Source organism: Esox lucius, chromosome 5 (genome assembly GCF_011004845.1).
Source record: "Esox lucius isolate fEsoLuc1 chromosome 5, fEsoLuc1.pri, whole genome shotgun sequence".
NCBI classification, from domain to species: domain Eukaryota; kingdom Metazoa; phylum Chordata; class Actinopteri; order Esociformes; family Esocidae; genus Esox; species Esox lucius.
In genome coordinates, this window is record NC_047573.1 from 26,895,491 (window position 1) to 26,921,358 (window position 25,868).

At 41.0% G+C, this 25,868-nt stretch overlaps 1 protein-coding gene across 1 annotated transcript; it reads right to left on the reverse strand.

Moving 5' to 3' along the window:
* Positions 1–733: 733 nt before the first annotated feature.
* Positions 734–16,566, reverse strand: LOC105009597 (carbonic anhydrase 4). The gene is made up of 10 exons (XM_010869027.3): positions 16,487–16,566; positions 16,164–16,196; positions 8,167–8,230; positions 8,045–8,071; positions 7,699–7,869; positions 7,452–7,600; positions 6,443–6,538; positions 6,277–6,355; positions 2,147–2,310; positions 734–1,339 (listed from the first exon to the last, which is right to left on the reverse strand). The coding sequence occupies exons 3-10, from the start codon at positions 8,228–8,230 to the stop codon at positions 1,151–1,153; spliced, it is 939 nt and encodes a 312-aa protein (XP_010867329.2). The 5' UTR covers positions 16,164–16,196; positions 16,487–16,566; the 3' UTR covers positions 734–1,150.
* Between the last annotated feature and the right edge of the window lie 9,302 nt (positions 16,567–25,868).

Below are 25,868 nucleotides of genomic sequence, written 5' to 3' on the forward strand. Positions count from 1 at the left end.
TATAATATTTTGTAGAAGAATATTTTTTTAAAGATTAACTTTAAACATTAACTGCAGATGTCTACTGATGATTTTTGCTTGTTTTATGATAGTAGTACAGTGAAAATCTTACAAATTGGCCTACAGATAACTGGTGGCACCACCTTAAAGAGCACTGCAATTGAATGAATCCACTGCAGATGTCAGAAGTGAGCCATGCTAAAAACCTGTACAGATTCTGCAGGATGTAATCCCACTGGTCCTGATTAGAGCTTAAAAAAATATGTCCTGGTTTTATTCACTACACTTATAATAAAGATAAAAAGAGTAAAAAAGACTTTGGCCAAGGCAATTAAGATTAAATAAACAAAGTGGCAACAAATCTACAACAAATCTTGGTACTAAACATGACACAACTTGTATTGAATTGCAGTACTCTGTACCACTAAACGTACATACCTTTCTTATTTCTTTAAATGTTGAAAAAACTGAGGACAACATTAGCGTAGCCCCAGCAATGTGAGACTACAAGGCATTAGGAAAATGTGTCTAGTCATGTTATGACATGCTCCAAAACACAAACCAACTCTGATCAGGTATAGTCTTAGTCTGGATAATGTCTCCAAACTAATTACTGTGCCACATCTTCATGTATAACTAATGCTGTTTATAACATTTAAAATCTGCAAATAGGGATAGAAAAGAAAGTGGAATAATTAAAAAGTGCAGAGAAATTATACAGATAAGATTTGGATTCAATATTAGTTGATTTATTTATTGTCTTTGAGATTTTTAGATCTGAACATGATTTCATATTTCATTGTAGTTAATAGCAAGTATGACACAGCATTATATGGTGAGAAATTTTCACTGTAACAAAACATTAAAAAAGCTGTTTGGGGGGGGTCAACTACAAGCACATATACAGTAAATTAGGCACACTCAAATACAATGAACTAGTAATAAATAAAGTAGTAGAGGGAAGAACGCTAAAAAATGTCAAATGGGCACCATGGATAAAACATTGGTATCCTCAGCTGAATAAAAACTTCATGTTCAATGGTGCTCAGGTACAATGAGACCCACATTCAGGTAAACCACTAATTGTCATGTCATAGTATAACACCAGTTTAATGGAGAAATCTATGTGGACATCAAGTGGGGTGTCTCATCAGCAGTAAAGCATCAGCAGCATCCAGGCCATGAGGCCAAGTGAGAAACTTGTTTTGGACACTCCTGACACTGTGGCTTGGGTGGTCACAATCCGCCCATTGGAAGCCTGGGTTTTTCTGTAGACGTTGGTCATCAAGGCAGAGGTGGCGTTATGTTCAATGTGTAGTCTTGTGCTGAATAGATTGATCTGTGTGAAGAAGGTTAATTTATTGCATGATTGTAGAGTTCAAGTCAACATTTGCATGTCTCAAAGGCTTCAATCATTTAGGTTTTCAGCTTCAAGTTTTTCCAACTTTAACTTCTTTAAACCCCCCAATATTCAGGCATTCCACAAATTTAGGCTGGTTAAAAATAAATGCTGAACTTAATACTGTACCTTGCATTACATTACAGTGGAGCAAAAAAGTATTTAGTCAGCCACCAATTGTGCAAGTTCTCCCACTTGAAAAGATGAGAGGCCTGTAATTTAACTTTTTTTACAGAGGAATTTACCAATAAATTCATAAAAAATCCTACAATGTGATTTTCTGGATTTTCTTTCTCATTTTGTCTCTCATAGTTGAAGTGTACCTATGATGAAAATTACAGGCCTCTCTCATCTTTTTAAGTGGGAGAACTTGCCCAATTGGTGGCTGACTAAATACTTTTTTGTCCCACGTGACTGGTTTTAGACATTAGCAACTTAAGCGGTCGCTTAGGGCCCCTGACCACTATGGGAGAGGGGACCCCAAATAAAATTTATTTTAGGGTCCCCAAAAGCCTAGTGCCAGCATTGGTTGCACCAAACCTGTAGATAGTACACGTTGTCCCTTCCAGGGTAATCCCTTAAAAATCCCTTACAAATATTTCAAAATCAAATTGGATAAGAAATGGAACCTTCATTTCAGGATAATGAAATATTGTAAATGTTATATAGTGTTCCAAATGTTGGATTACTTCTTATTGCAAGTTCATAAGATGTTCAGTTAATTGAAAAATTGTTATACAAACTTACCAAGTCCTTGCTAACTTTGATAGTTTCCTTGAACACAGTCCAAACCACAGCTTCGCTACAATTTGGAGTGGTCAAGGAGCCAAGGTAACGATAGTATTTTGTACGATTCACCCCCTTCAGGAGGTCATCCAATGAAAAACCAGAAGTAATGTTCACACTGTTGGCTAAAGGAAGAAAGGAAATATATGTATACTGCTCAAAACAATTAAGGGAACACGTAATCATCACAGTAAAACAACAAGTCAATTAAACTTCAGGGATATCGATCCTTCCAGTTAGGAAGCATAACTGATTGTGAATCAGTGTCCCCTGTTTTGGTGCAAATGAAAGTGACAACAGCTGCACTGGAGAGGTAACAGCATGACAACCTCCAAAAGGGAATGGTTTTGCACATGGTGGCCAGAGACAATTGCTCTCTACTTATCATTCCTGATTCTTTTCTAGTTTTGTGTTTTGCTAGTGTCCTTGTCACTACTGGTAGCGTGACGTAGTACCTGCAGCCCATTCAGGTTGAACAGGTAGTCCGCAAGAAAGTTACTCCCAGTACAGTCTCAGGTGCATGGAGGAGATACCTGGAGACGGGCCATTGCACGAGGAGAGCAGGACAGGGCAGCACAAGGGCATCAACCCAGCAGCAGGATTGGTATCTGCTCCTTTGTGAGAGGAGGAACAGGAGGTTGCCAGGGATGCCAGAGCCCTACAAAATGACAAACTATGGGTGGCATGAGGGCCCAACATCCTCTAGTGGGACCTGTGCTCACAGCCCAAAACTGTGCAGCTCGATTGGCATATGCCAGAGAACACCAGAATTGGCATCCAATGATACCCTAACTTCTGTTAGGTACCAGGATGAAGACCCATCTTCAGACTTTACGATGGTGCAGTGCGCCCTGGGTTCCTCCTGGTGCAAGACAATGCCCAGCCTCATGTGACCAGAGTGTGTAGACAGTTCCTGGATGATGAAGGCACTGATGCCATTGACTGGTCCTCACATTCCCCAGACCTGAATCCAATTGTGAACCTCTGGGACGTTATGTATCGGTGCATCCCACACCACCAAGTAGCACCACTTACTGTCCAGGAGCTCACCGATGCCCTGATCCAGGTCAGGGAGGAGATCCTCCAGGACACCATCTGCAGTCTCATCAGGAGCATGCTGAGACATTGTGGAGAGTGCATACAGGCACGTGGGAGCCATACACACTACCGAGTCACATAATGTGCCTGTGATTTACATTTTTATTTTTATTTTCAGTGTAGTTTGAATTCAGCCCTTCATTTAATCGGTCGGTGATTTTGGTCTTCATTGACCGTTGTTACGTCATTTTGTTCTCAACGAATTACACAATGTACAGTTAAGATTTCCAGTTCTGATGCTCACGTGCCCATTGTAGGCGCTTTCGGCTATGGACAGTGGACAGCATGTGCACTCTTACTGGTCTGCGGTACTGGTCCGGTCTAGTACGCCGCCCCATACGCAACCAACTGCGATCCACTGTGTGTTCTGACACATTTCTATCAGTACCAGCATTAACCTTTTCAGCAATTTGGACAACAGTAGCTTGTCTGTTGGATCAGACTACACGGGCCAGCCTTCGCTCCCCACGTGCATCAGTGAGCCTTGGTCCCCCTTACTCTGTCACCGGTTCACCGCTTTTCCTTCCTTGGACCACTTTTGATAGGTACTGACCACTGCAGACCGGGAACACCCCACAAGGGCTGCAGTTTTGGATATGCTCTGACCCAGTCGTCTAGCCATCACAGTTTGGCCTTGCAAATATATCCCACCCACTGCCAGGTGCCATGATAGCGAGATTATCAGTGTTATTCACTTTGCCTGTCAGTGGGCATAATGTTATGGCTAATCGGTGTATATATGTAATATACAACCCCATTTACAAAAATGTTGGGATGCTGCATAACCTTTTCATTCAACAATAAAATGTTTTCCCATTCTTGTTTGATTTCAGCTGCTCAACAGTTCGGGGTCTCCTTAAAATGCACCAAATGTTTTCAATGGCTGACAGTTCTGGACTGCAGGCAGGCCAGTTTAGCACCCGGACTCTTTTACTACTGAGCCATGCTGTTGTAATACGTGCAGAACGTGGTTTGGCATTGTCTTGTTGAAATAAGCAAGGCCTACCCCGAAAAACACACTGTCTTCATGGCAGCTTATGATGCTCCAAAACCTGTATATATTGCTCAGCATTAATGCTGAGCATAGAAGTGCAAGTCACCCATGCCATGTGCATTAATGCACCCCCATTCCATCACGGATGCTAGCTTTTGGTCTGTGTACTGATAAAAAGACGGATTGTACCTCTCCTCTTTAGCCCAGAGGATGGGGCGTCCATGATTCCCCAAAATAATTTCACATTTTCCTGTTAGACCACAGGAAAGTTTTCTACTTCGCCTCAGTCCGTCCTTAATGAGCTTGGGTCTAGAGCAGGCGGCAGCGTTTGCAGATCTTGTTTATATATGTTTTTTTCTTTGCATGATTTAAGTTTTAACTTGCATTTGTGGAAGAAGCGACGTACTGTTTTCACAGACAGTGGTATTCAGAAGTGTTCCTGAGCCCATGCTGTGATTTCCACTTCAGAATCATGTCTGCAGCGTCTCCTGTGGGCCCGAACATCACAGCCATCAATACTGGTTTTTGGCCTTGTCCTGTGCGTATATAAATGTATCCGGATTCTGTGAAGCTTTTAATTATATTATGTACTGTAGATGATGGGCTCCCCAAACTCTTTAAAGTTTTACGTTGTGATATGTTTTTCTTGAATTGTTGTACTATTGTCAAGTGCACCCTCACACAGAGTGGTGAACTCCTCCCCATCTTTACTTCTGAAAGACTCATCCTCTCTGGGATGCTCTTTTTATACCCAATCATGTTATGATCTATTGCCAATTAACCTAATTAGTTGTGAGATGTTCCACTAGTTTTTTATATGTTGAATTACACAACTTTTCCAGTCTTTTGTTTCCCCTGTCCCAGCTTTTTTTCCCCCTGTCTCTCAGTGGACATATATTTCTCAAGAAACAATAGAATTTCTAATTTTGTACTATTTTCTATTGAATTTAGGGTTCAAATGATTTGCACATCATTGCATTCTGTTTTTCTTCACATTTTACACAGCACCCCAACATTCTGAGAAACAGGGTTGTATATATACTCAGCAAAAAAAGAAACGTCCCTTTTTCAGGACTATTTCAACAATAATGTTGTAAAAATCCAAATAACTTTACAGATCTTCATTGTAAAAGGTTTAAACAATGTTTTCCATGCATGTTCAATTAACCATAATCAATTAATTAACATGCACCTGTGGAATGGACGTTAAGACCTTAACAGCTTACAGAGAGTAGGCATTTAAGTTCACAGTTCCAAAAACGCAGGACACTAAAGAGACTTGTCTACCGACTGTGAAAAACACCCAAAGAAAGATGCCCAGGGTCCCTGCTCATCTGCGTGAACGTGCCTTAGGCATGCTGCAGGGAGGCATGAGGACTGCTGATGTGGCCAGGGCAATAAATAGCTAAGTCCGCACTGTGAGACGCCTAAGACAGCGCTACAGGGAGACAGGAAGGACAGCTGATCATCCTCGCAGTGGAAGACCACGTGTAACAACACCTGCACAGGATCGGTACATCCGAATATCACACCTGCGTGACAGGTACAGGATGGCCACAACAACTGCCCGAGTCACACCAGGAACACACAATCCCTCCATCAGTGCTCAGACTGTCCGCAATAGGCTGAGAGAGGCTGGACTGAGGACTTGTAGGCCTGTTGTAAGGCAGGTCCTTACCAGAGATCACAAGCAACAACGCCGCATACTTTTGATTTTGAGCCTCCCTTCATTCAGGGACACATTTCTGTTAGTCACATGTCTGTGAAACATTTTTAGTATATGTCTTATGGTGTTGACTCTTTTAGTGTTCATACAAATATTTACACACATTAAGTTTACTGAACGTAAAAACAGTTGAAAGTCAGAGTGCGTTTCTTTTTTTGCTGAGTATATATTAAATTCATATGCTAATAAGATGGAACAAGGACATTTTCATTTTAAACTAAAAGGATTAAATCATTTTAGTTCAAGCAAGAACCAGCAAATCTATTCTCTCACCTTTTAGAGTGATGTTGTCCAAGTAGGATGTAAGAGCTTTCCAGGCTGCTGGTGACCCAGTGGTATTACCTGGCATAGCCTGTCAGAGAAATACTTCAACAATAAAAATATTGAAATGTCGAAAGAATGTTTGCCATTATTAGTAAGGTTAAAGCATTCAGCTCACCTCAATGAAAAAGCCCAGAGCAGCTATTCCTGTGCTGTCTGCCGAGGCCGCAGTGATGTTACGGTTGTACTTAGCCTTGGTATTTACTATATGCATCTACATGAAGGACAGTTGATCAAAAATGTTATCAGAATGTATTGGAAGTGTTTAACATTGTAGTGATTTCAAAAGCGACATTTTGCCGTATTCACATATTTAATAGTCACCACACAGGTGCAGTAGTAGTTGTTAGATAGAATACCAGAGACTTCAAAAAAAGTTTTCTCCTAGAAATACAATTAACCCTAATTGTTCCTTGGACGGTCCCACCTCTACTATTTGGTTGCCAACTAAGGGAATATAATCACTCAGATTAAAGATACATCAGAATTCTTTTACAGACCTTTTACAGACCTTGACATTGGTTCATTGTAGCATTTTATATACAGTGCCGTCCACTATTATTGGCGCCCTTTCTAAATATGAGCAAAACGGCTGTGAAAAAAAGTTATCTTCTTGATCTTTCATTAAAAATCCCCTCTTCAGCTCATCCTACAGATTTTCTATGGGACTTAGGTCATAGGACTCAGCCATGGCAAAACGTTGATTCTGTGGTCAGTGAACCATTTTTGTGTTGATTTTGAGGTGTCCAATTTTAGTAAATTGTCCAGCTCTTGACCTGATTTTGTCTATTCACACTTAGAAGATCAAAGTGTTTATAAAACCTAAAACTGTCTAAACATTTAGACAGAATCAGAACATGGACAAGTTAAGGAGAAGAGGACGCATGTTGGAATCACGCATGAATGGAGCTAATCTAACAGTAAGAAAGGTGTCTCGTGTTATCCCATGGTGCACAATCCAAACTTGACCTCATGACTGAAAGGACTGGGTTTGGTTTAGGAAAAAAGACGAAAATGTTCAGCCATGCTTGCATCAGTCAATAAAGGGAGTCCTCACTGAATGAGAAATCTTCTAGAGAATGGTAGAAAAAAGGAATACCCCTATGTTCCTTTGAACCATTCTGTACCTCCATGGGGTATCGAGTTCCATCTACTGTGTGCTCGGACCCAGGTACTGAGGTACCATTGCCCCAGTGCAGGTGAAATTGCATGCTGTCGTATATCTCAGACAGACCCCCACCAGAAATCTGGACACCACTGTTCAGCTGCACTAACACTGAGAGAAAGAGAAAATAACGAAAAAAGAAACTGGGTAAATATCATGAATTATGCTTCATGGTTTGGTTATTTAAAAACTCTAATAATTCTTCTCACCGGTTTCGCCAGTGTTGTTTAAACTATTAATCGTAGAGTTGTCTTTGTATTTGGTGAAATTGAAGGAAGTCAGGTTTACATTTCCAATTGCTTTTGCAGAGACAATGTTGATGGGAGACTGTCGAGATCCGTTGCAAAAATGTGTAAAATTTGCGGGCCAAGTGGTATCATCTATAAAATAAATCAAACCATGGTTTCAGTGTTACCATTGTTTTATAAAGGTAATATAATATGCAAATACATACAAAAAATATGGTTTTATATTCTATTATCCACTGCCATCACAATAATTGCAAACCAAATACTTAATATACAAACTATGAATCAAATTGAAACCCTCACTTACCACAAGTAGGATCATTGTAACACCAATCTGTAAAAGTTCAAGACATGATTTTAGCTAAAAAAAAAATTTAGTCAGAAAATAATATTGTTAGAGTTCAACAAAATAACAACATATTCCCTTACCGGCTTCACTACTGTAAGCAGTTGGAACAAAGCAAATCGAAATTATAACCACAAGTCGATTCATCTAAAAGGAAGAGACAAGAGTTGGAAATGAATTAATATATTCTGCTATATTAATTATATATTAATGCTTCTATAAGCATTAAGTAAATGTGTTGAAGAGGTACCATCCACATTTTTAAAGGTTAATTAAATATATTAATATGTTTTGTTCATTCATGTAATGTTATGTAATAGCTCTTATTTGTGCATTATTACAATTATATTATTACAATGGTTTTACATTTTTAATTGGGAAAATTTAAAACTCACAATAACCTGGTTGCATAAGTGTGCACACTCTCTTATAACTGGGGATGTGGCTGCGTTCAGAATTAACCAATCACATTCAAACTCATGTTAAATAGAAAGGCTGAATTGACATAGAGGAAGTCCAACTTTACATTTTGAAAGAACTCATCACTATGTATAATATAGCAATTAAAAAAGCTAGAAAAAATAATTTATCCAAATTAATCTGTGATAATTATAAAACTCCATGGGTTCTATTTTCAACAATTGACTGTCTTGTAAATGCCTTTTAATCCTTTTAATCCTTATGAACTGATGTTTGCTAGATCTTTCAATGGAAATATTGTGTCAATCTGGTTTGCCAACACTTTATCCAGAATATCAGGTAAGGCCGACCCTCTATAGTTTCTCCAATACCATGCAGAATCTTCATGGTCTCTTTTGTCCTGGTCCACGTAGAGACGCTAAATAAGGTATCAAACCTTAAGTTCTCTTGAACCTATCCCCACATCCCTTTTTAAAATGTTTTTTAACTTCATAGATGAGGACATACTGACAATTTTCAACTATTTTCTTTTTACAGGCACTTTTCTTTACTTCTCTTAATTAGAATCTGAATCAGAAAGTTTTATTGCCAAGTTTCACAACAAACAAGTAATTTGTTCTGGCCTGTTTGTGCATCAATTTACACAGAAATAAAAACGAATATGAACAGTGGACGGAGCATAAAAACAGTAGAACGACCATTAATACATTACTAAAAAGTAAATAAGGTGCAAGATTTGTCCAGTTGAGGGTTGTGTGTGTATGTGGGAATGGGTTATAGATTTGTCCAGTTGAGGGTTGTGTGTGTATGTGGGCAGCAGGCTATAGTCAGTTTTTTTCTGGGGGCATGTTCATGAGGCCTACTGCTTTAGGAAAGGAACTGTTCTTGTGGCGATAGGTTTTGGTCCTGATAGACCTCATCCTACTGCCAGAGGAGAGAGCTCTGAATAGTCCATTTCCAGGGTGAAAGGGATCTGGCTCAATCATTGCCGCTCGCCCCGTCCTGGAGGTGTATAGGTCATGTAAAGATGGCAGCCAATCACCCTCTCTGCATAGCAGATGATGTGCTGCTGCCTGCCCTTGTCCTTGGCAGTGACTGCAACATACCAGTCAGTGATGGAGGAGGTCAGGATGGACTCTATGATGGCAGTGTAGAAACAGATTTAACTTTTTCAGCTGCCACAGGAAGCTGTGCTTTCTTTGTAAGAGAGGTGATGTTCAGCTCCCACTTGAGGTTCAAGGTGATGGTGGTGTCCAAAAAGTGAAAGGAGCTACCCAGGGTGCTGGGAGGAAGAGCAGCTGGGCTTCTCCTGAAGTTCACTATCATCTTCACTGTTTTTAGGGAGTTGAGCTGCAAGTTGTTCTGACTGCTCCAGGAAACCAGATGGTCAATCTCCCATGTGTAGGCGGACTCATCTTGATCAGAAATAAGACTGATGAGGGTGGTGTCTTCTGCAAATTTCAGAAGCTGACAAATTGGTGACTGGATGTGCAGCTGTTGGTGTACAGGAAGAAGAGTAGATGGTACAGGACGCAGCCTTGAGGGGAGCCGGCGCTGATGGTCAGGGGGTCAGACAAGTGCTTCCCCAGCCTCACATGCTGCCTCCTGTTGGACAGTAAGGTTGTGATCCACCTGCATGTGGACTTCAATTATGGTGTTGAATGTGGAACTGAAGTCCACAAACAAGATTCTAGCGTAGGTTCCAGGAGAGTCTAGATGCTGGAGAATGACGTGAAGAGCCATGTTGACTGCGTTTTCCACAGACCTCTTGGCTCTGTAGGCAAACTGAAGTGGGTCTAGTAGGTGGTCTTGAGGTGGGACAGGACGAGGCGCTCAAATGACTTCATAACCATAGAGGTCAGAGTGACGGTCTGTATTCGTTAAGTACTGTGATGCTTGAATTCTTGGGGACTGGGATGATGATGAAGGATTTGGAACTGGCTGGGATGCAGTATGTCTTTAGGTAGGACAGGCACTTGGCTTCCTTCACTGCCTTACCAAAGCTGTATTTAGCCTCTCTGAACCTGTCTCTCTCCCCACTCCTCAACACCTCCTCCTTTTCCAAACGCAGCTGTCTTAGTTTAGCTGTGAACCAGGATTTGTCATTGTTGTAACTCACACTGGTCCGTGTTGGTATGTAGCTGTCCTCACAGAAGTGTATGTATGATGTCACAGCATCAGTGTACTTGTCCAGATTATTAGTGGCAGACCTAAACATTTCCCAATCAGTGCATTCCAGGAATGCTCGCAGAGCCTCTGTTGCTTCACTGCTCCACTTCTTGGAACTTTGCACAACAGGCTGGGAAAGTAAAATGTTTTCCTGTATGTGGGTAGATGGACCATGACGTGGTCTGAGAGACCCAGAGCAGCAGCGGGCTCAGGAAGATAGGAATTGTTGATTGTAGTGTAACAGCGTTTAGGTTTATGCCTCTCTGGTCGGGAGTTTAATAAACTGTTTATATTTTGGGAGTTTGTGGCTTAGGTTCCCTTTGTTGAAGTCACCAAGAACAATAACTAAGGAGTCCAGGTATGACCGTTCTGCCCCAAGTATCTTTTGAGCTAGCAGCCATTGTCTCTGGTGCACATTGGCTAGCGGTGGAATGTAAACACCGACCAGGATAAATGATTAGAATTCCCTGTGGGAATTCTAACCAGGTCAGGAGAACAGTACTGTAGTATGACTTTCACATCATTGCCAAAGCCATTGTTAATGTAGAAACATATTCCTCCTTCCTTTGTTTTGACTGAGTGATCTGTGTCACGTTCCACCTTAACGATTGAACAAGAAACCAGGCAAGCCAAGCTCAGACAGATTTCAGAGACCAGTATTTGAACCCGGGTCTCCCACATAAGAAACCATGTCTTTAACCCCTACACCATGGAGCTATACAAGTACTGTTTCTTATTAAGTTTTTGTTTGTCTATCCTGATCAATCCTAATATCCATCAGAACTTATTTTCACAGCTACGCTTATGACACATAACTTCACATTTGCGTGTCCCCTGATGACTTTATCCCCATTGACAGACATTGAGTAATGGACAGCACACATTTTTTTTGCAATTAAACAAGGACAAATCTGAGGTTTTGATTGTTGGTGCCAAGGTCCAAAGAGAGGAACTGACAGCTGATTTAATTTCTCTTGATCTACATTCAAGCAAAAGATCTTGGTGTGATTTTAGACTCTGACCTGAACTTTACCATGTAACCTCCTGAGACTCGACTACACATCCTGGGCTTTAAAATCATGTGACATGTTTGGGGGTTAACTTTATCCTCCTTGACCTTCAAAATGATTTGGGACACTATGGGAGAGGGATAAGTATGTCTTCAAATATTTTATGTAATTTGATTCCATCCTGTAATTAAACACTTTTCAGGAGAGTTCAATTACAGCATATTACTGTCATGTACTCTACAGTCGCTTATCTATTTTTTAGAAACACCTGCTATTAACCTGACTTTTAATTAATCAATTGGTGTTAGAAATAGCTCATATGAAAAGCTAAAACCCTCCCAAAGGATGTTTAATGCACTGAAATAAATTTGTTTCACTGAAAAAAGATTTATCATTTAATCAAGACAGAAAGGTCAAATTTTGGCAAGACAAAAGTTTTGTCGCCTATACAGAAATTGAAAAAAATTTCTGCAAATACAAAAATATGTCAGCAAATTAAGTAGTGGTGCTGTGAGATCCAAATTTAATATCTTGTATGACTTCCATGAGCTTGAAGGACTGCATCCATGCGGTTTGGCAAGGATTCATACAATTTATTGATGAAGTCATCAGGAATAGCAAAGAAAGCAGTCTTGCATGCCTCCCAGAGTTCATCAATATTCTTTGGTTTAGTCTTCCTTGCTTGCTCTTTCATCCTACTCATATGCTCAATGATGTTCATGTTAATGTGACTGGGCTGGCCAATCCTGGAGCATCTTGATCTTCTTCGCCTTGAGGAACTTTGATGTGGGGATGGAAGTATGCGATGGAGCACCATCCTGCTGCAGAATTTGGCCTCTTTTATGGTTAGCAATATAAGAAGTAGCTAAGATGTCTTGGTATTTTAGACTATTGATGTTGCCTTCCACCCTGCAGATCTCTCGCACACCCCCATACTGGATGTAACCATGATTTTCCCGCCACCAAACTTCACTGTTTTCTGGGTGAATCTCGGATCCATGCGGCCTCCAGTAGGTCTCCTGCAATATTTGCGGCGACTGTGGGGTAATTCAACAGAAGATTCATCTGAAAAATCCACCTTCTTCCACTTTTCCAGCATCCATCCTTTTAGCAGGCTGTGGGCCTTGGCAAATGCCACACGGTTTTTCAATTGTCTTTTGTTTAGTGCTGGCTTCCGGGCACTGATTCGACCATAGAGGCCATTTCGAGACAGAATCCGACTACCTGTTCTGGTTGACACAGGGACTTCAGGTGACCAGGTCTCGTGGAGCTCTGCTGCAGTGGAAAAAGGGCTGGCCTTGGATTTTCGAGCCAACAAACGGTCCTCTCGAGCAGTTGTCTTGCGGGGTCTGCCTGACCTGGGCTTGTGAAAAACGTCTCCAGTGTCTTCAAATGTTTTTTTCATCCTCTGTACTTGACGCTGAGACACATTGAAGGTTTCTGCCACATCTGCAGTGGATCTGATCTTCAGCCTCTTGATGATCAAAACTTTAGTCTCAGGGTGAATCTTAGGCATGTTTGCAGAGGTCTTGTTGCAGTTGATGTGAAGGTCTAGTGTACTGGGGTTGTTTTTATACACACCTGAGACCTAATTGATCCATTATTAGTCACAGGTGAAGCTCATATGACAAGGCGACAACACTTATGTCTTTGCAAAAATTTACTCAATGGGTTTACCAAGCTGTGAATATTAGAATACTTTTTGACAGTTTCGTTTTGCACTGAAACATTATTACAAAAGCTGTTGGGATTAAAATGAGCCATTTCTTGTAAAAAACATCTTGATTAGAAATATATTTCAGCGGGACTTCAGGTCAATTTGTACACAAGCAACAAGACATTTGTCAGGGACCAAATATGGACATCTACTTCGGTCAGAATCTGACTGATTGATTTACACTTTGAGAGAGCAAGATAGCAAAGAAAACTGTGATTCTTGTTCCCGTGACATTTCTAGAAGCCTCTTGTCAAACACTTTCAATGTATTTTTAAAATATCTAACTTGGGTATTTATCTTGTTGCGCTAGCTAGCAAAGCTGGCAATACGTTAACTAAACTAAACTAAATCGTACACATTAGTGCTATGTTAGCTAGCTCGGTTTCTTAATTTCACATTTACCTACATCATGGCCCGGCTCCACGGGGGGGCCAGGGTGGGCCTGGCCCACCTTGGCCCTGGCCCACCTTGGCCCTGCACCACATAACAGCCAATCACAAAATTAGTGAGATATTTAATTCAGCTCCAGATACGTTATTTTCTATGTTCTGCCGAACCCCCTCTTTTTTTCCCTCCGAGACAGACTTAGCTCATTCACTTTGCTACTTTTGAGGTAAACGGACGTGCTGCATTATGAAGCAATAACGACAGTCACAGCCAATTAACTTTATTATAACTATTAGTGAACTTGATTACCACACACTCTAGTAGCCTAATAAAACACAACATGTACCGATTTCTTTTTCCGAAAGGAACAATAACTCTTTTTGGAGGGAGAGAGAGATGCTTTTCGGCCGCTTGGTTTAAATATTCTGTAGAGCGCGATGCATGCTTTTGTTTTCCATCTCGAGTGTTCAGTGTTGCTTTCTCTGAAAACGTTCGTTTCGACAGGTTTTTCGAAAATGGAAAGCAGCATTAGAACGTAACCGTGGTCTTCAAAAACATGCGTGCAGCCAAGCTCATTTACAAGCCTCGACCTCATGGACAGAGTTTTGCCGCCGACAGGTGTCGGGGGAGACCCTAGCATGCTTGCTAGGCCCCTAAAAAATAGAAAAGAATCGCTATTACATAAAAAGCATGGCAGGTGTTGTTAAGTTTTTAGCAGTCAATGAGCATCCACTACGCAGGGATTGTGAAACATGTGACAGTGAGGAAGATTGCATAGCTGTAGGGCTTTTTGCCTAGTTGTTTAAATACACGTTGGAAAAAGATAAATACATGGCTGACATTACATCAGGTATCCCACAAAATGCAAAGTACACTTCCAAAACCATCCAGAATGAAGTGATTGAAATTTTGGCATCCATGGTTAAAAAATGTATAAAACAGAAATATGACATTGCTGATTCAGCTGCATTCTGTTTAAAAAGTTATGGTACAAGGGATCGGTGCAACACTGAAAATCTGTCTGTTATTATTCGTTTTGTGTGCAATGGTGTGCCAGAGGAAGATCTCATTGGCTTGTTAGAACTCCAGCAGCTGGATGCTGATTACATCACTACTGAAATATTACAACACTTGAAACAGGATACAGTGCTGATAATATGATAAGCCAGTGTTATGATGGAGCATCAGCGATGAGTGGGGTGCGAGGTGGTGTTCAGGCTTTATTACAACAAATGTTGGGCAGGCATATCCCCTACATCCACTAATATAACCACCAGCTTCACCTCACTGTCATACATGCAATTCAAAGTGAACCTTGTGCCAAAAGATTCTTTGACTTGTCAGGCTCCCTGAACTCTTTTTTCAGGCATCATTTTGTCTCTCAGAGATAAAGTTGCCCGTATCTCAAGAAAATGTTTGAAATCCACTGGACAAAATAAAGATTCTAAATAAGAATGAAAAAATTGAAATGTAAAAAAAATAACAATGACCAAAAATCTGTAATGTTATATATTAACAGATGTGAGAATAATTCTTAAGAGAAACAGCATTTGTTTTGTAAGAGTTTTCTAAAATGAATCAAAAGCTGATGTTGTAAATGGTATAGTGATGTAAATAGTTATTTTAAAAGACCTGCACCTTTTTATCAAATCTTAAGTTACTTAATTGATACACAATCTGTTAAGAAAAAAATAATTACATATGCAAAAAGAGAGAATGTGAAAATAAACATGTTAGTAATTAAACATATAAAAATATTAAAAATTAAATATTAAAAAGGAAGAAAACACAAACAAACACAAAAATAACAAACAAACAACCCAAACAATTGCCTTACATTTAAATAGACAAGTGAGACCCCCCCCCCCCCCCTCATATCTGGAGCCGGGCCTGTGCTAACCTTTCTGAATTCTTTGAAGAGGTCATGGAGCCTGTTGGACAAATACTTGCAAAATTTGAGGTGCTACCTTCTTTGGTTGTAACATCTTAAAGCACCTTTTGCACATGGGCTTGGTTTTATCTTTTGCTTTGACATGCAAATTCGCTTCATAAGCAAAGTATTTCCACACAACACTCCTGCTGTTCTCTTTTTACTAAGAGCTTGGGCTTGTGTGCCTTTCATCGTAACCACTCCTGCAATCTCATTGTTATTGTTTCCAACTGGACTGACTTCTTTGTAATCAACTGTAAGGACCTTTTTGTATTGAACTATTTTTTTACATAAAGCTCAGAACAGTTTTTTAAATTTGGCATTGCGATAGTATCAAAGTATCTGTATTTTCAGAAACCTTAGGTTCTTGACTGGCTAGCTTTTAGGCAACTGACAAACGTGTACAAAACATATAAGACAATCCAAATCATATTAGTGTGTAAATACCTTTCTTAATTATAACAGGAATCCAGCCAAATCCTGTAAAACAGTAAAACATTGAAAACATGTGAGGAAATTCCTTGTGTGTACTGTAGGCTATGCTACAAAGGGTGATAAATATAATTCCTAAACCATGAAGAGTTGGGTGAGCCAATGCTGACAAATTTGAGCCAATTCTGAAATTAAAATACTTTCTAATCTGTAATTCATACACTTGTCAATTCTAGGCAGCATAAAAATCAAGATGCTTTCCCCATCAGATTATTTGGCATCAACAGATGTATTAGTAAAAAGTAACTGATGCGATTCACAAGTTTGAATCATCTTACCTTGATGCACACCTATCTTCACCGCTTTGTGCTGTAGACTCCAATCCTTCCTCTTTTTATTTAGTCACACACCAGGTAAGGATAACACGCCTTCTTTTGGAAAGGGAGGGTTGTGTGTGTGTGTGTACATAAATATATATATATATATATATATACATGCATTTCCAACTACAACATAAGTGGTTCCAAAATAACCAAACATAATTGGAAATATAATTTCAGTACACTTCGAATTTACTCCAAATGGATTTCAAATATATAATTTATTCAAATATGTTAGTTTTATTTTTAGGGTGCAAACATGCTATTTACAGTAATGCATTCTAAGTATACTAAAGTCAGAAATAAGTGGGTCCATTTTAACACACTAAAGTATACTTATAACTATTTTTATAGCATTTACTTAATATTTTAATACTATTTAGTACATTAAAATAGAACACAAGTGGTTAAAAAATAATACACTTTAATTATACTGTTGTTTGTTTGGGGATTTGTACAACAAAAGTATGATAAATGCCCCATCAACAAAAAAGACACAAAATATCAACACATAAAAAAACTACACCTTATGGTGGCATATTTTCTAACCACATTTTTCATTGGCATACTGACTGATTATCTTATTAGTCATCAAGGCAAGTGTTATCAAGAACTAAAATCTGCCCAGAACTTCCTGATCTTGAAGGATCTTTTCAGACTGCGTAGAAGGTGAGTCAAAATGAAATACGTCATGAAAACATGTCACTGATGCTGATAAAGTTCCTGGAACTCTGTTACTGGAGAGCAAAAACGTTTCGTGTCCAATAAACAGTTGTTGAAATGAAGGACCATGTATCCAGCTTTAGGTATTGTTGCTGTCAACCTATCCCATATACTGCCAAAATAAAATACTTTTCAAAATTATCCCTTTTTACTATTTTATCCCGATTAAAGGGGGGTTTGGCTGGAGACTCCTAAGAGACAGAGAGTCTTTCAGCCCATTAACAATTCTAGAATTCTAGTAGTTTTGATTTCTTATTGGTACATAAAAGCTTCTGACCGGTGGGTGCACATGTTTGCATGCACATTTTATTCAAATTTATTCTAATTAGCTAACAATAGGCCTATTTGAGGTTTTGATCCTTCACAATAACATTAGAATTCATTATATCAGCTCCCTGGTGTGTTGTGTGCATCGTATATTGTACAGATCACGCACATAGCCTATGTTATTTTGGCCTGCATAAATCATGTTCTGTTTGTCTTCTCTTGTCACTTTCAATAGTAAGAAAGTGTTAACAATTACAATATAAATAAAAATATAAGATTATTATAATTTATATTCTGTTATTCATATTTTCTAGAATTTGCAGTTTTTTTGTATGCATCTCTCAATAATGCATGTCTTCTAGGATACATTTCATATGTATTTTTGAGCTTAATAGTGTTTCCACTGTGTATTTTCTGCGGTAATGGAATGGACAGGTATATGCACAAGCAGGAAGTTGAGACGTGATCAGAAGCTTTTGTGAGTGTAGTTGTTAGACTAGTTCTGTTGTAAAGGAATTGGAAAGCATTTGCTTATTCATTATATAATATTCAATCGCAATGAATAGCCTATTACACTGTTGACTTTAGGTGTGTGAGTTGATGAAAAAATACTGTAATAAACCTTTGAACCACCCAAATGGGGGCTGGTAATTGGATTGAACTGAAAATGGTAGTATGAACGCTGCCACCAGTTTTGGTAATCCGGATTTTCTGGTAATCGGTGCTAGGACACTCCAAACTACACAGCTGTATACAGAACTAATCTTTATTGAAACAAATTCACAAGGGCGTCCTCATCCACGCGTCCTCATCAACGCGTCCTCATGTTTCCCTCTCTGTTGACCCCAGACTGAACCTTTTTCAAAACCTGTTGATAAAGACATGTGATCTTCTACACAAATCTGACCCCAAAGCTTGAGAGTGTGGGCTGGGCCCCATACTAGTAGCAAGGGGAATGCCATTAACGCCTGCGGGCCCGACTGACTGTGAGACGTTTCATAAGTTTCATGCTTGAAAGAATTGAAAGAATCTACAATACAAAGTATCCTATTTTTGGTACAGATTTTCATAATTTGGAGTTGGCTTCCCGACTGTGCTCAGATAAATTATGGGTGAACTTGATTAAGTTGGTCTCTCTCCAGAACAGGCTAGTTTTAGAACACCTACTGTAAGCAGTAGGTGGTGCTTGTATTGTAACAGGCCCTGAATGTTGTATTAATGCTCCTGATTTATCTTATAAGGTCACAACACTAGCAGATCAACTCTATGATTTAGAAGGAAAGCTCAGAGACCAATTCCATAATTCAGTTTTGTGTGGGTGACCTGATTGGTTTGGTGGATTCTTGGGTTGGGTTTTTCATGTGTTAATATGCATTATTAGAATTGTTAATAATAGGGTACTAGTAGTTTGCCTTAGTATTTGTTGCACTGCGTGTCTGACTTCTATTACTTGACTGCAGGTTATGGGTAATATTAGTCATTAGCCAGGTAATGTAGACCCTGTAACAGTGAATGTCTTTCAGGCACTGCCACCTAAACATGCCCTGAATCACTATACATTTATAAATTTGTAAAACACATTATCCAGTTTGCTTGCAATGCAGGGAGAGAAGTTTGTTACCTACGTATGATACACAAATGTTTAAGTAAGATAGATATTATTTTCATGAGGGGATAGTTGAACAGATCATATGTAGGACATTTTTAATAGGATAGGGATAGCTTACTTTTGCTATTTGTGAATCTGCATATACAAATCTGTATATATATATATATATATATACATATATATATATACACTCACCTAAAGGATTATTAGGAACACCATACTAATACTGTGTTTGACCCCCTTTCGCCTTCAGAACTGCCTTAATTCTATGTGGCATTGATTCAACAAGGTGCTGAAAGCATTCTTTAGAAATGTTGGCCCATATTGATAGGATACCATCTTGCAGTTGATGGAGATTTGTGGGATGCACATCCAGGGCACGAAGCTCCCGTTCCACCACACCCCAAAGATGCTCTATTGGTTTGAGATCTGGTGACTGTGGGGGCCATTTCAGCACAGTGAACTCCTTGTCATGTTCAAGAAACCAATTTGAAATGATTCAAGCTTTGTGACATGGTGCATTATCCTGCTGGAAGTAGCCATCAGAGGATGGGTACATGGTGGTCATAAAGGGATGGACATGGTCAGAAACAATGCTCAGGTAGGCCGTGGCATTTAAACAATGCCCAATTGGCACTAAGGGGCCTAAAGTGTGCCAAGAAAACATCCCCCACACCAGTACACCACCACCACCAGCCTGCACAGTGGTAACAAGGCATCATCAGACCAGGCAGACCAGGCAACATTCTTCCAGTCTTCAACTGTCCAATTTTGGTGAGCTCGTGCAAATTGTAGCCTCTTTTTCCTATTTGTAGTGGAGATGAGTGGTACCCAGGTGGGGTCTTCTGCTGTTGTAGCCCATCCACCTCAAGGTTGTGCGTGTTGTGGCTTCACAAATGCTTTGCTGCATACCTCGGTTGTAACGAGTGGTTATTTCAGTCAAAGTTGCTCTTCTATCAGCTTGAATCAGTCGGCCCATTCTCCTCTGACCTCTAGCATCAACAAGGCATTTTCGCCCACAGGACTGCCGCATACTGGATGTTTTTCCCTTTTCACACTATTCTTTGTAAACCCTAGAAATGGTTGTGCGTGAAAATTCCAGTAACTGAGCAGATTGTGAAATATTCAGACTGGCCCGTCTGGCATCAACAACCATGCCACGCTCAAAATTGTTTAAATCACCTTTCTTTCCCATTCTGACATTCAGTTTGGAGTTCAGGAGATTGTCTTGACCAGGACCACACCCCTAAATGCATTGAAGCAACTGCCATGTGATTGGTTGATTAGATAATTGCATTAATGAGACATTTAACAGGTGTTCCTAATAATCCTTTAGGTGAGTGTATATATATATATGTACTGTCTGCATTTCTAGTTTTATTATCCTTTTTAGATTCCTTTATATGGTGATGATTTTTACATGTGGTTGTTAAAGGATTTACAACTAGGAGTGTGGTTGAAAAAATGTAAAGATGTTATCTATGGTATAAGTCATATGTGCTTTGTGAATGTTTTGTCACACAGTCACTCTAGCACCTCGTGGAAAGTGACGTGCACATACTATCTCTTTATGTTAAGAAAGATAAGAAGCAGATGAATGATTAGTGATAACATCCTTTTCGTTCTGTTTACCTCGTGATCATTTCAGGTCTGTGTGGGCTGACAATTGATTTATAGATAGCATTTACAGGACAGTTCATTATCTTCTTATCTGTCACACTCTCCTAAAAGAGTGTATGTAAGACAACTACAGTTAGGTCACTGACACAAGTTTGTTTAGTTTGGTTGTTCACCAAAATATTTTAAAGCTACAGTTAAACAAATAGTATGGACTTAAAGTGCAGTCTCCCAGCTTTGTTTCAAGGGTATTCACATCCAAATTGGAGGAAAGGTTCAGGAATTACAGCTCTTTAATATGTATGGGGTTACTTTTGTTTTAATAAGAACAAACAAAATAATTTATATTAAAAGCAAAACATCAACTAAAAAGTATTAGTCGACTAATCAATAAAATAATCGCCCGACTAATCGTTTAATAAATAGTCGTTTACCCCAGCCATATTGATAATATAATAATACATGTACCAAAGTAATGCATGAGTCCCACTCTTGACTTACAGAGACAGGGCAGAGCTACATCGGCAGTGCATTCAAAATTTTAATGTATTTTTTTTTTTCCTAAACACCAAAAAACACAACCACAATATATCGATGAATGCCATCAGAAAAACAGCAGCAGGCTATAATCGATTATGGTCTATTACTGCTGAAGTGTCCATGACTGTATCACGAAGCAACATAATTGTTTTTATTTTAACACCTCTTTATGCAAAATTAAATGTATTGTTTAAGTGTCTATAGATGGATAATACAACTAATGGATTAAAATACTAACAAGGAAGTATCTGGTTTTGACTGAGTTTGAAGCAAAAAGTTCAGTATAGATTTTATTTATTATTTGCTTGTCTTTTAATTAATGATGGTATTCCTTACTGCTGAAATGCATGATCATTTGTTTTAATGTTTAACAATATAACAAAGGCCCATCATTATTCCACAACATCTTTGTAAATATATGTACATTTCTGCGATATACGATAACATTGTCACATCGCCCAGCCCTTATACCTGTAGTGTAGATATATATATCCAGATCCAAAACAGTGTATATATTTGCTGCCAATACTTCATCTTATTGTTACATTTGGTTGTCTTTCATCCCTCAGGTCTGTCCTTTCCAAAACCACCAAGGATTCGAGAAATGTCTAGCCAGGCATTAGGATCAGAAGAAAATAATTATAAATCCAGGTCCAGGAGTCCACTCCATGACTCTCACTTTCTGCTCCAAAGTTCTCTCTCTCCACGCCAGCAGTCCAGCACCCCCAGCCACAGCACTGTACGCCAACAGTCCCACACTCCGCATCACAGCACTTCATGCGAGAGGTCCCACACTCCATGCCATGTGCCCCGCACTCCACACCACACCACTTCGTGCCAGTGGTCCCAATCTCCGCCCCACAGCATTTTCATTCCAATTTGACTTTCAGAATTCCAAAGGCGGGTCCTCTATCTACTATCAGATACTTGCAAAGCTGTCAGAGTTGGGCCAAAACCGTGAGCCCCCAGAGTCTCAGTTCCACCTTGAAAAGATGAACAGCAGGCGTGAGCTAAAAGATCTGGAAGGGCAACTGGCAGATGAAGAAAAGAGGAATGGGATGGTCAGTATAACTATGCCAGGCCAATACTAATACAGTTTTTTCGGTTTTTCTGATGGTGAACATTTTTTCTAAATATTTTGGTTAGTCAGGATTGGGGGTGCAGATCTTGAGGACTGTGTGAAAAATGTGATGAAAAGGTAAGTGATACCATGCTTTAGTGCATTTCTCAGATCAGTCATAAGGGCTCCAGACTACGACCAAAAAATATTTGAGAGTGTGCGACTGAATTTTCCAGTCGCACATCTGTAACTAGTAAATATACCCCTCTTTTTTTTACACGTTAAACACGCGTCAATGAATCCTGAATGTATGGCAGGCCAATGAGTGTGAGAATAATAGGGAATGGTCACTGTAAATGGCTAATGTGTGGAGGGGGAAGGTCCTAGAGAGAACCGTGCGTGCGTTAAAGGACAAATTCGGTATTTTACACATGCTGCTGGCCCGAGAATTTTAGGTTTCTGTGGAAATCTCAACGGAAGAATGTATGTGTGAGGTGTTTGGAAAAATAGGTCCACAGTTTTATAATGAATGGTAAAACACGTATTGGAAAGCATCTTTTGCAGCGATTTTTAACCACTTGACCAGTTGAGTTTCACGTCATTGTAAACGAAAGTTGCAACGACAGAAATCAAAGATTCTCGGGCCAGCAGCATGTGTCCAAATTTCAATCTTAACCATTCTATTTCAACAGAAATTATCTGAAAACAGGGCTTTAAGTGTAAAATACCGACCTTGTCCTTTAACGTCTGTGTGACGGAGTCGGAGACAAACATTACAACCTGCTATGAGTGTCTGAGAAATGAGCAAGCAAACTAATGACTCGTTCAACTATTCAGTGTTTTTAAAGGGGAAATGAAGCAGTCAATACAAGTTTACATGATTTACAAGATGGATTTCCACTTTAATCAACAATTATATATGAAACATGACAAATGTAAACATCCATCCATCCATCCATCTTCTTCCGCTTATCCGGGGCCGGGTCGCGGGGGCAGCAGTCTAAGCAGGGATGCCCAGACTTCCCTCTCCCCAGACACTTCCTCTAGCTCTTCCGGGGGGACACCGAGGCGTTCCCAGGCCAGCCGGGAGACATAGTCCCTCCAGCGTGTCCTAGGTCTTCCCAGGAAGGCGTTCCGGAGGCATCCGAAACAGATGCCCAAGCCACCTCAGCTGACCCCTCTCGATGTGGAGGAGCAGCGGCTCTACTCTGAGCTCCTCCCAGGTGACCAAGCTTCTCACCCTATCTCTAAGGGATCGCCCAGCCACCCTGCGGAGAAAGCTCATTTCGGCCGCCTGTATCCGGGATCTTGTCCTTTCGGTCATGACCCAAAGCTCATGACCATAGGTGAGAGTAGGAACGTAGATTGACTGGTAAATCGAGAGCTTCGCCTTGCGGCTCAGCACTTTCTTCACCACAACAGACCGATACATCGACTGCATTACTGCAGAAGCTGCACCGATCCGTCTGTCAATCTCCCGTTCCATTCTTCCCTCACTCGTGAACAAGACCCCTAGATACTTAAACTCCTCCACTTGAGGCAGGCATTCTCCACCAACCTGAAGTGGGCAAGCCACCCTTTTCCAACTGAGGACCATGGCCTCGGATTTGGAGGTGCTGATTCTCATCCCCACCGCTTCACACTCGGCTGCAAACCGTCCCAGTGCATGCTGAAGGTCCTGGTTAGAAGGGGCCAACACAACAACATCATCGGCAAAGAGCAGAGATGAAATTGTGTGGTCCCCAAACCTGACACCCTCCGGCCCCTGGCTGCGCCTAGAAATTCTGTCCATAAAAATTACGAACAGAACTGGCGACAAAGGGCAGCCCTGCCGGAGTCCAACATGCACTGGGAACAAGTCTGACTTACTGCCGGCAATGCGGACCAAGCTCCTGCTTCGGTTGTACAGGGACCTGACAGCCCTTAGCAAAGGACCCAGGACCCCATATTCCCGAAGCACCCTCCACAAGATGCCGCGAGGGACACAGTCGAATGCCTTCTCCAAATCCACAAAACACATGTGGATTGGTTGGGCAAACTCCCATGAACTCTCCAACACCCCGTAGAGGGTATAGAGCTGGTCCAGTGTTCCACGGCCCGGACGAAAACCACACTCTTCCTCCTGAATCCGAGGTTCTACTATCGGCCGTATTCTCCTCTCCAGAACCCTGGCATAGACTTTCCCGGGGAGGCTGAGAAGTGTGATCCCCCTATAGTTGGAACACACCCTCCGGTCCCCCTTCTTAAAAAGAGGGACCACCACCCCGGTCTGCCATCCCAGAGGCACTGTCCCCGACCGCCACGCGATGTTGCACAGGCGTGTCAACCAAGACAGCCCCACAACATCCAGAGACTTGAGGTACTCAGGGCGGATCTCATCCACCCCCGGTGCCTTGCCACGGAGGAGTTTCTTGACCACCTCTGTGACTTCAGCCCGGGTGATGGACGAGTCCACCTCTGAGCCTTCATCCTCTGCTTCCTCAATGGAAGACGTGACAGCGGGATTGAGGAGATCCTCGAAGTACTCCTTCAACCGCCCGACGACATCCTCAGTTGAGGTCAACAGCTGCCCACCTATACTGTAAACAGCGTTTGTAGGGCACTGTTTCCCTCTCCTGAGGCGCCGGATGGTTAGCCAGAATCTCTTCGAGGCCAGCCGATAGTCCTTCTCCATGGACTCACCGAACTCCTCCCAGGCCAGAGTTTTTGCCGCCACAACCACCCGGGCTGCAGCCCGCTTGGCCTGTCGGTACCCATCAGCTGCCTCAGGAGTCCCACAAGCCAACCAGGCCTGATGGGACTCCTTCTTCAGCTTGACGGCATCCCTTACTTCCGGTGTCCACCACCGGGTTCGGGGGAATGCCGCCTCGACAGGCACCGGAGACCTTACGGCCACAGCTCCGAGTGGCCGCTTCGACAATGGCAGTGGAGAACATGGTCCACTCTGACTCAATATCTCCAGCCTCCCTCGGGATCCAGTCGAAGCTCTGCCGGAGGTGGGAGTTAAAGATCTCTCTGACTGGAGACTCGGCCAGACGTTCCCAGCAGACTCTTACAGTATGCTTGGGCCTGCCGAGTCTGTCCAGCTTCCTCCCCCGCCATCGGATCCAACTCACCACCAGGTGGTGATCAGTTGACAGCTCCGCCCCTCTCTTCACCCGAGTGTCCAAGACATACGGCCGCAGGTCAGATGAGACAACATATAAAAGAAAAATGTTATGTCTTTTGCGAGAATCGCGACCAGGGGGCCGCCATTGTGCAGCGTTCTAACCTATGACGTCACAAGGTTGGTTTTTTCGGGAATTTAATAGGAATATCTAGGAATATCCCGACATCAAACTGTCTACACCAAGGTGTTTTGACCGCAAACAACTAACCTTAGGTACAGTCATTATTAGCTAACAGCTGTAAGCATGAACTAACTCATGTTAACTTAGTGTTTAGCTAACTTAGTGAAGTTTATTAGTACCAGACAAAAAGACAACGTCTAACATTATATGTAAACAAACTGCACATTGAAACAT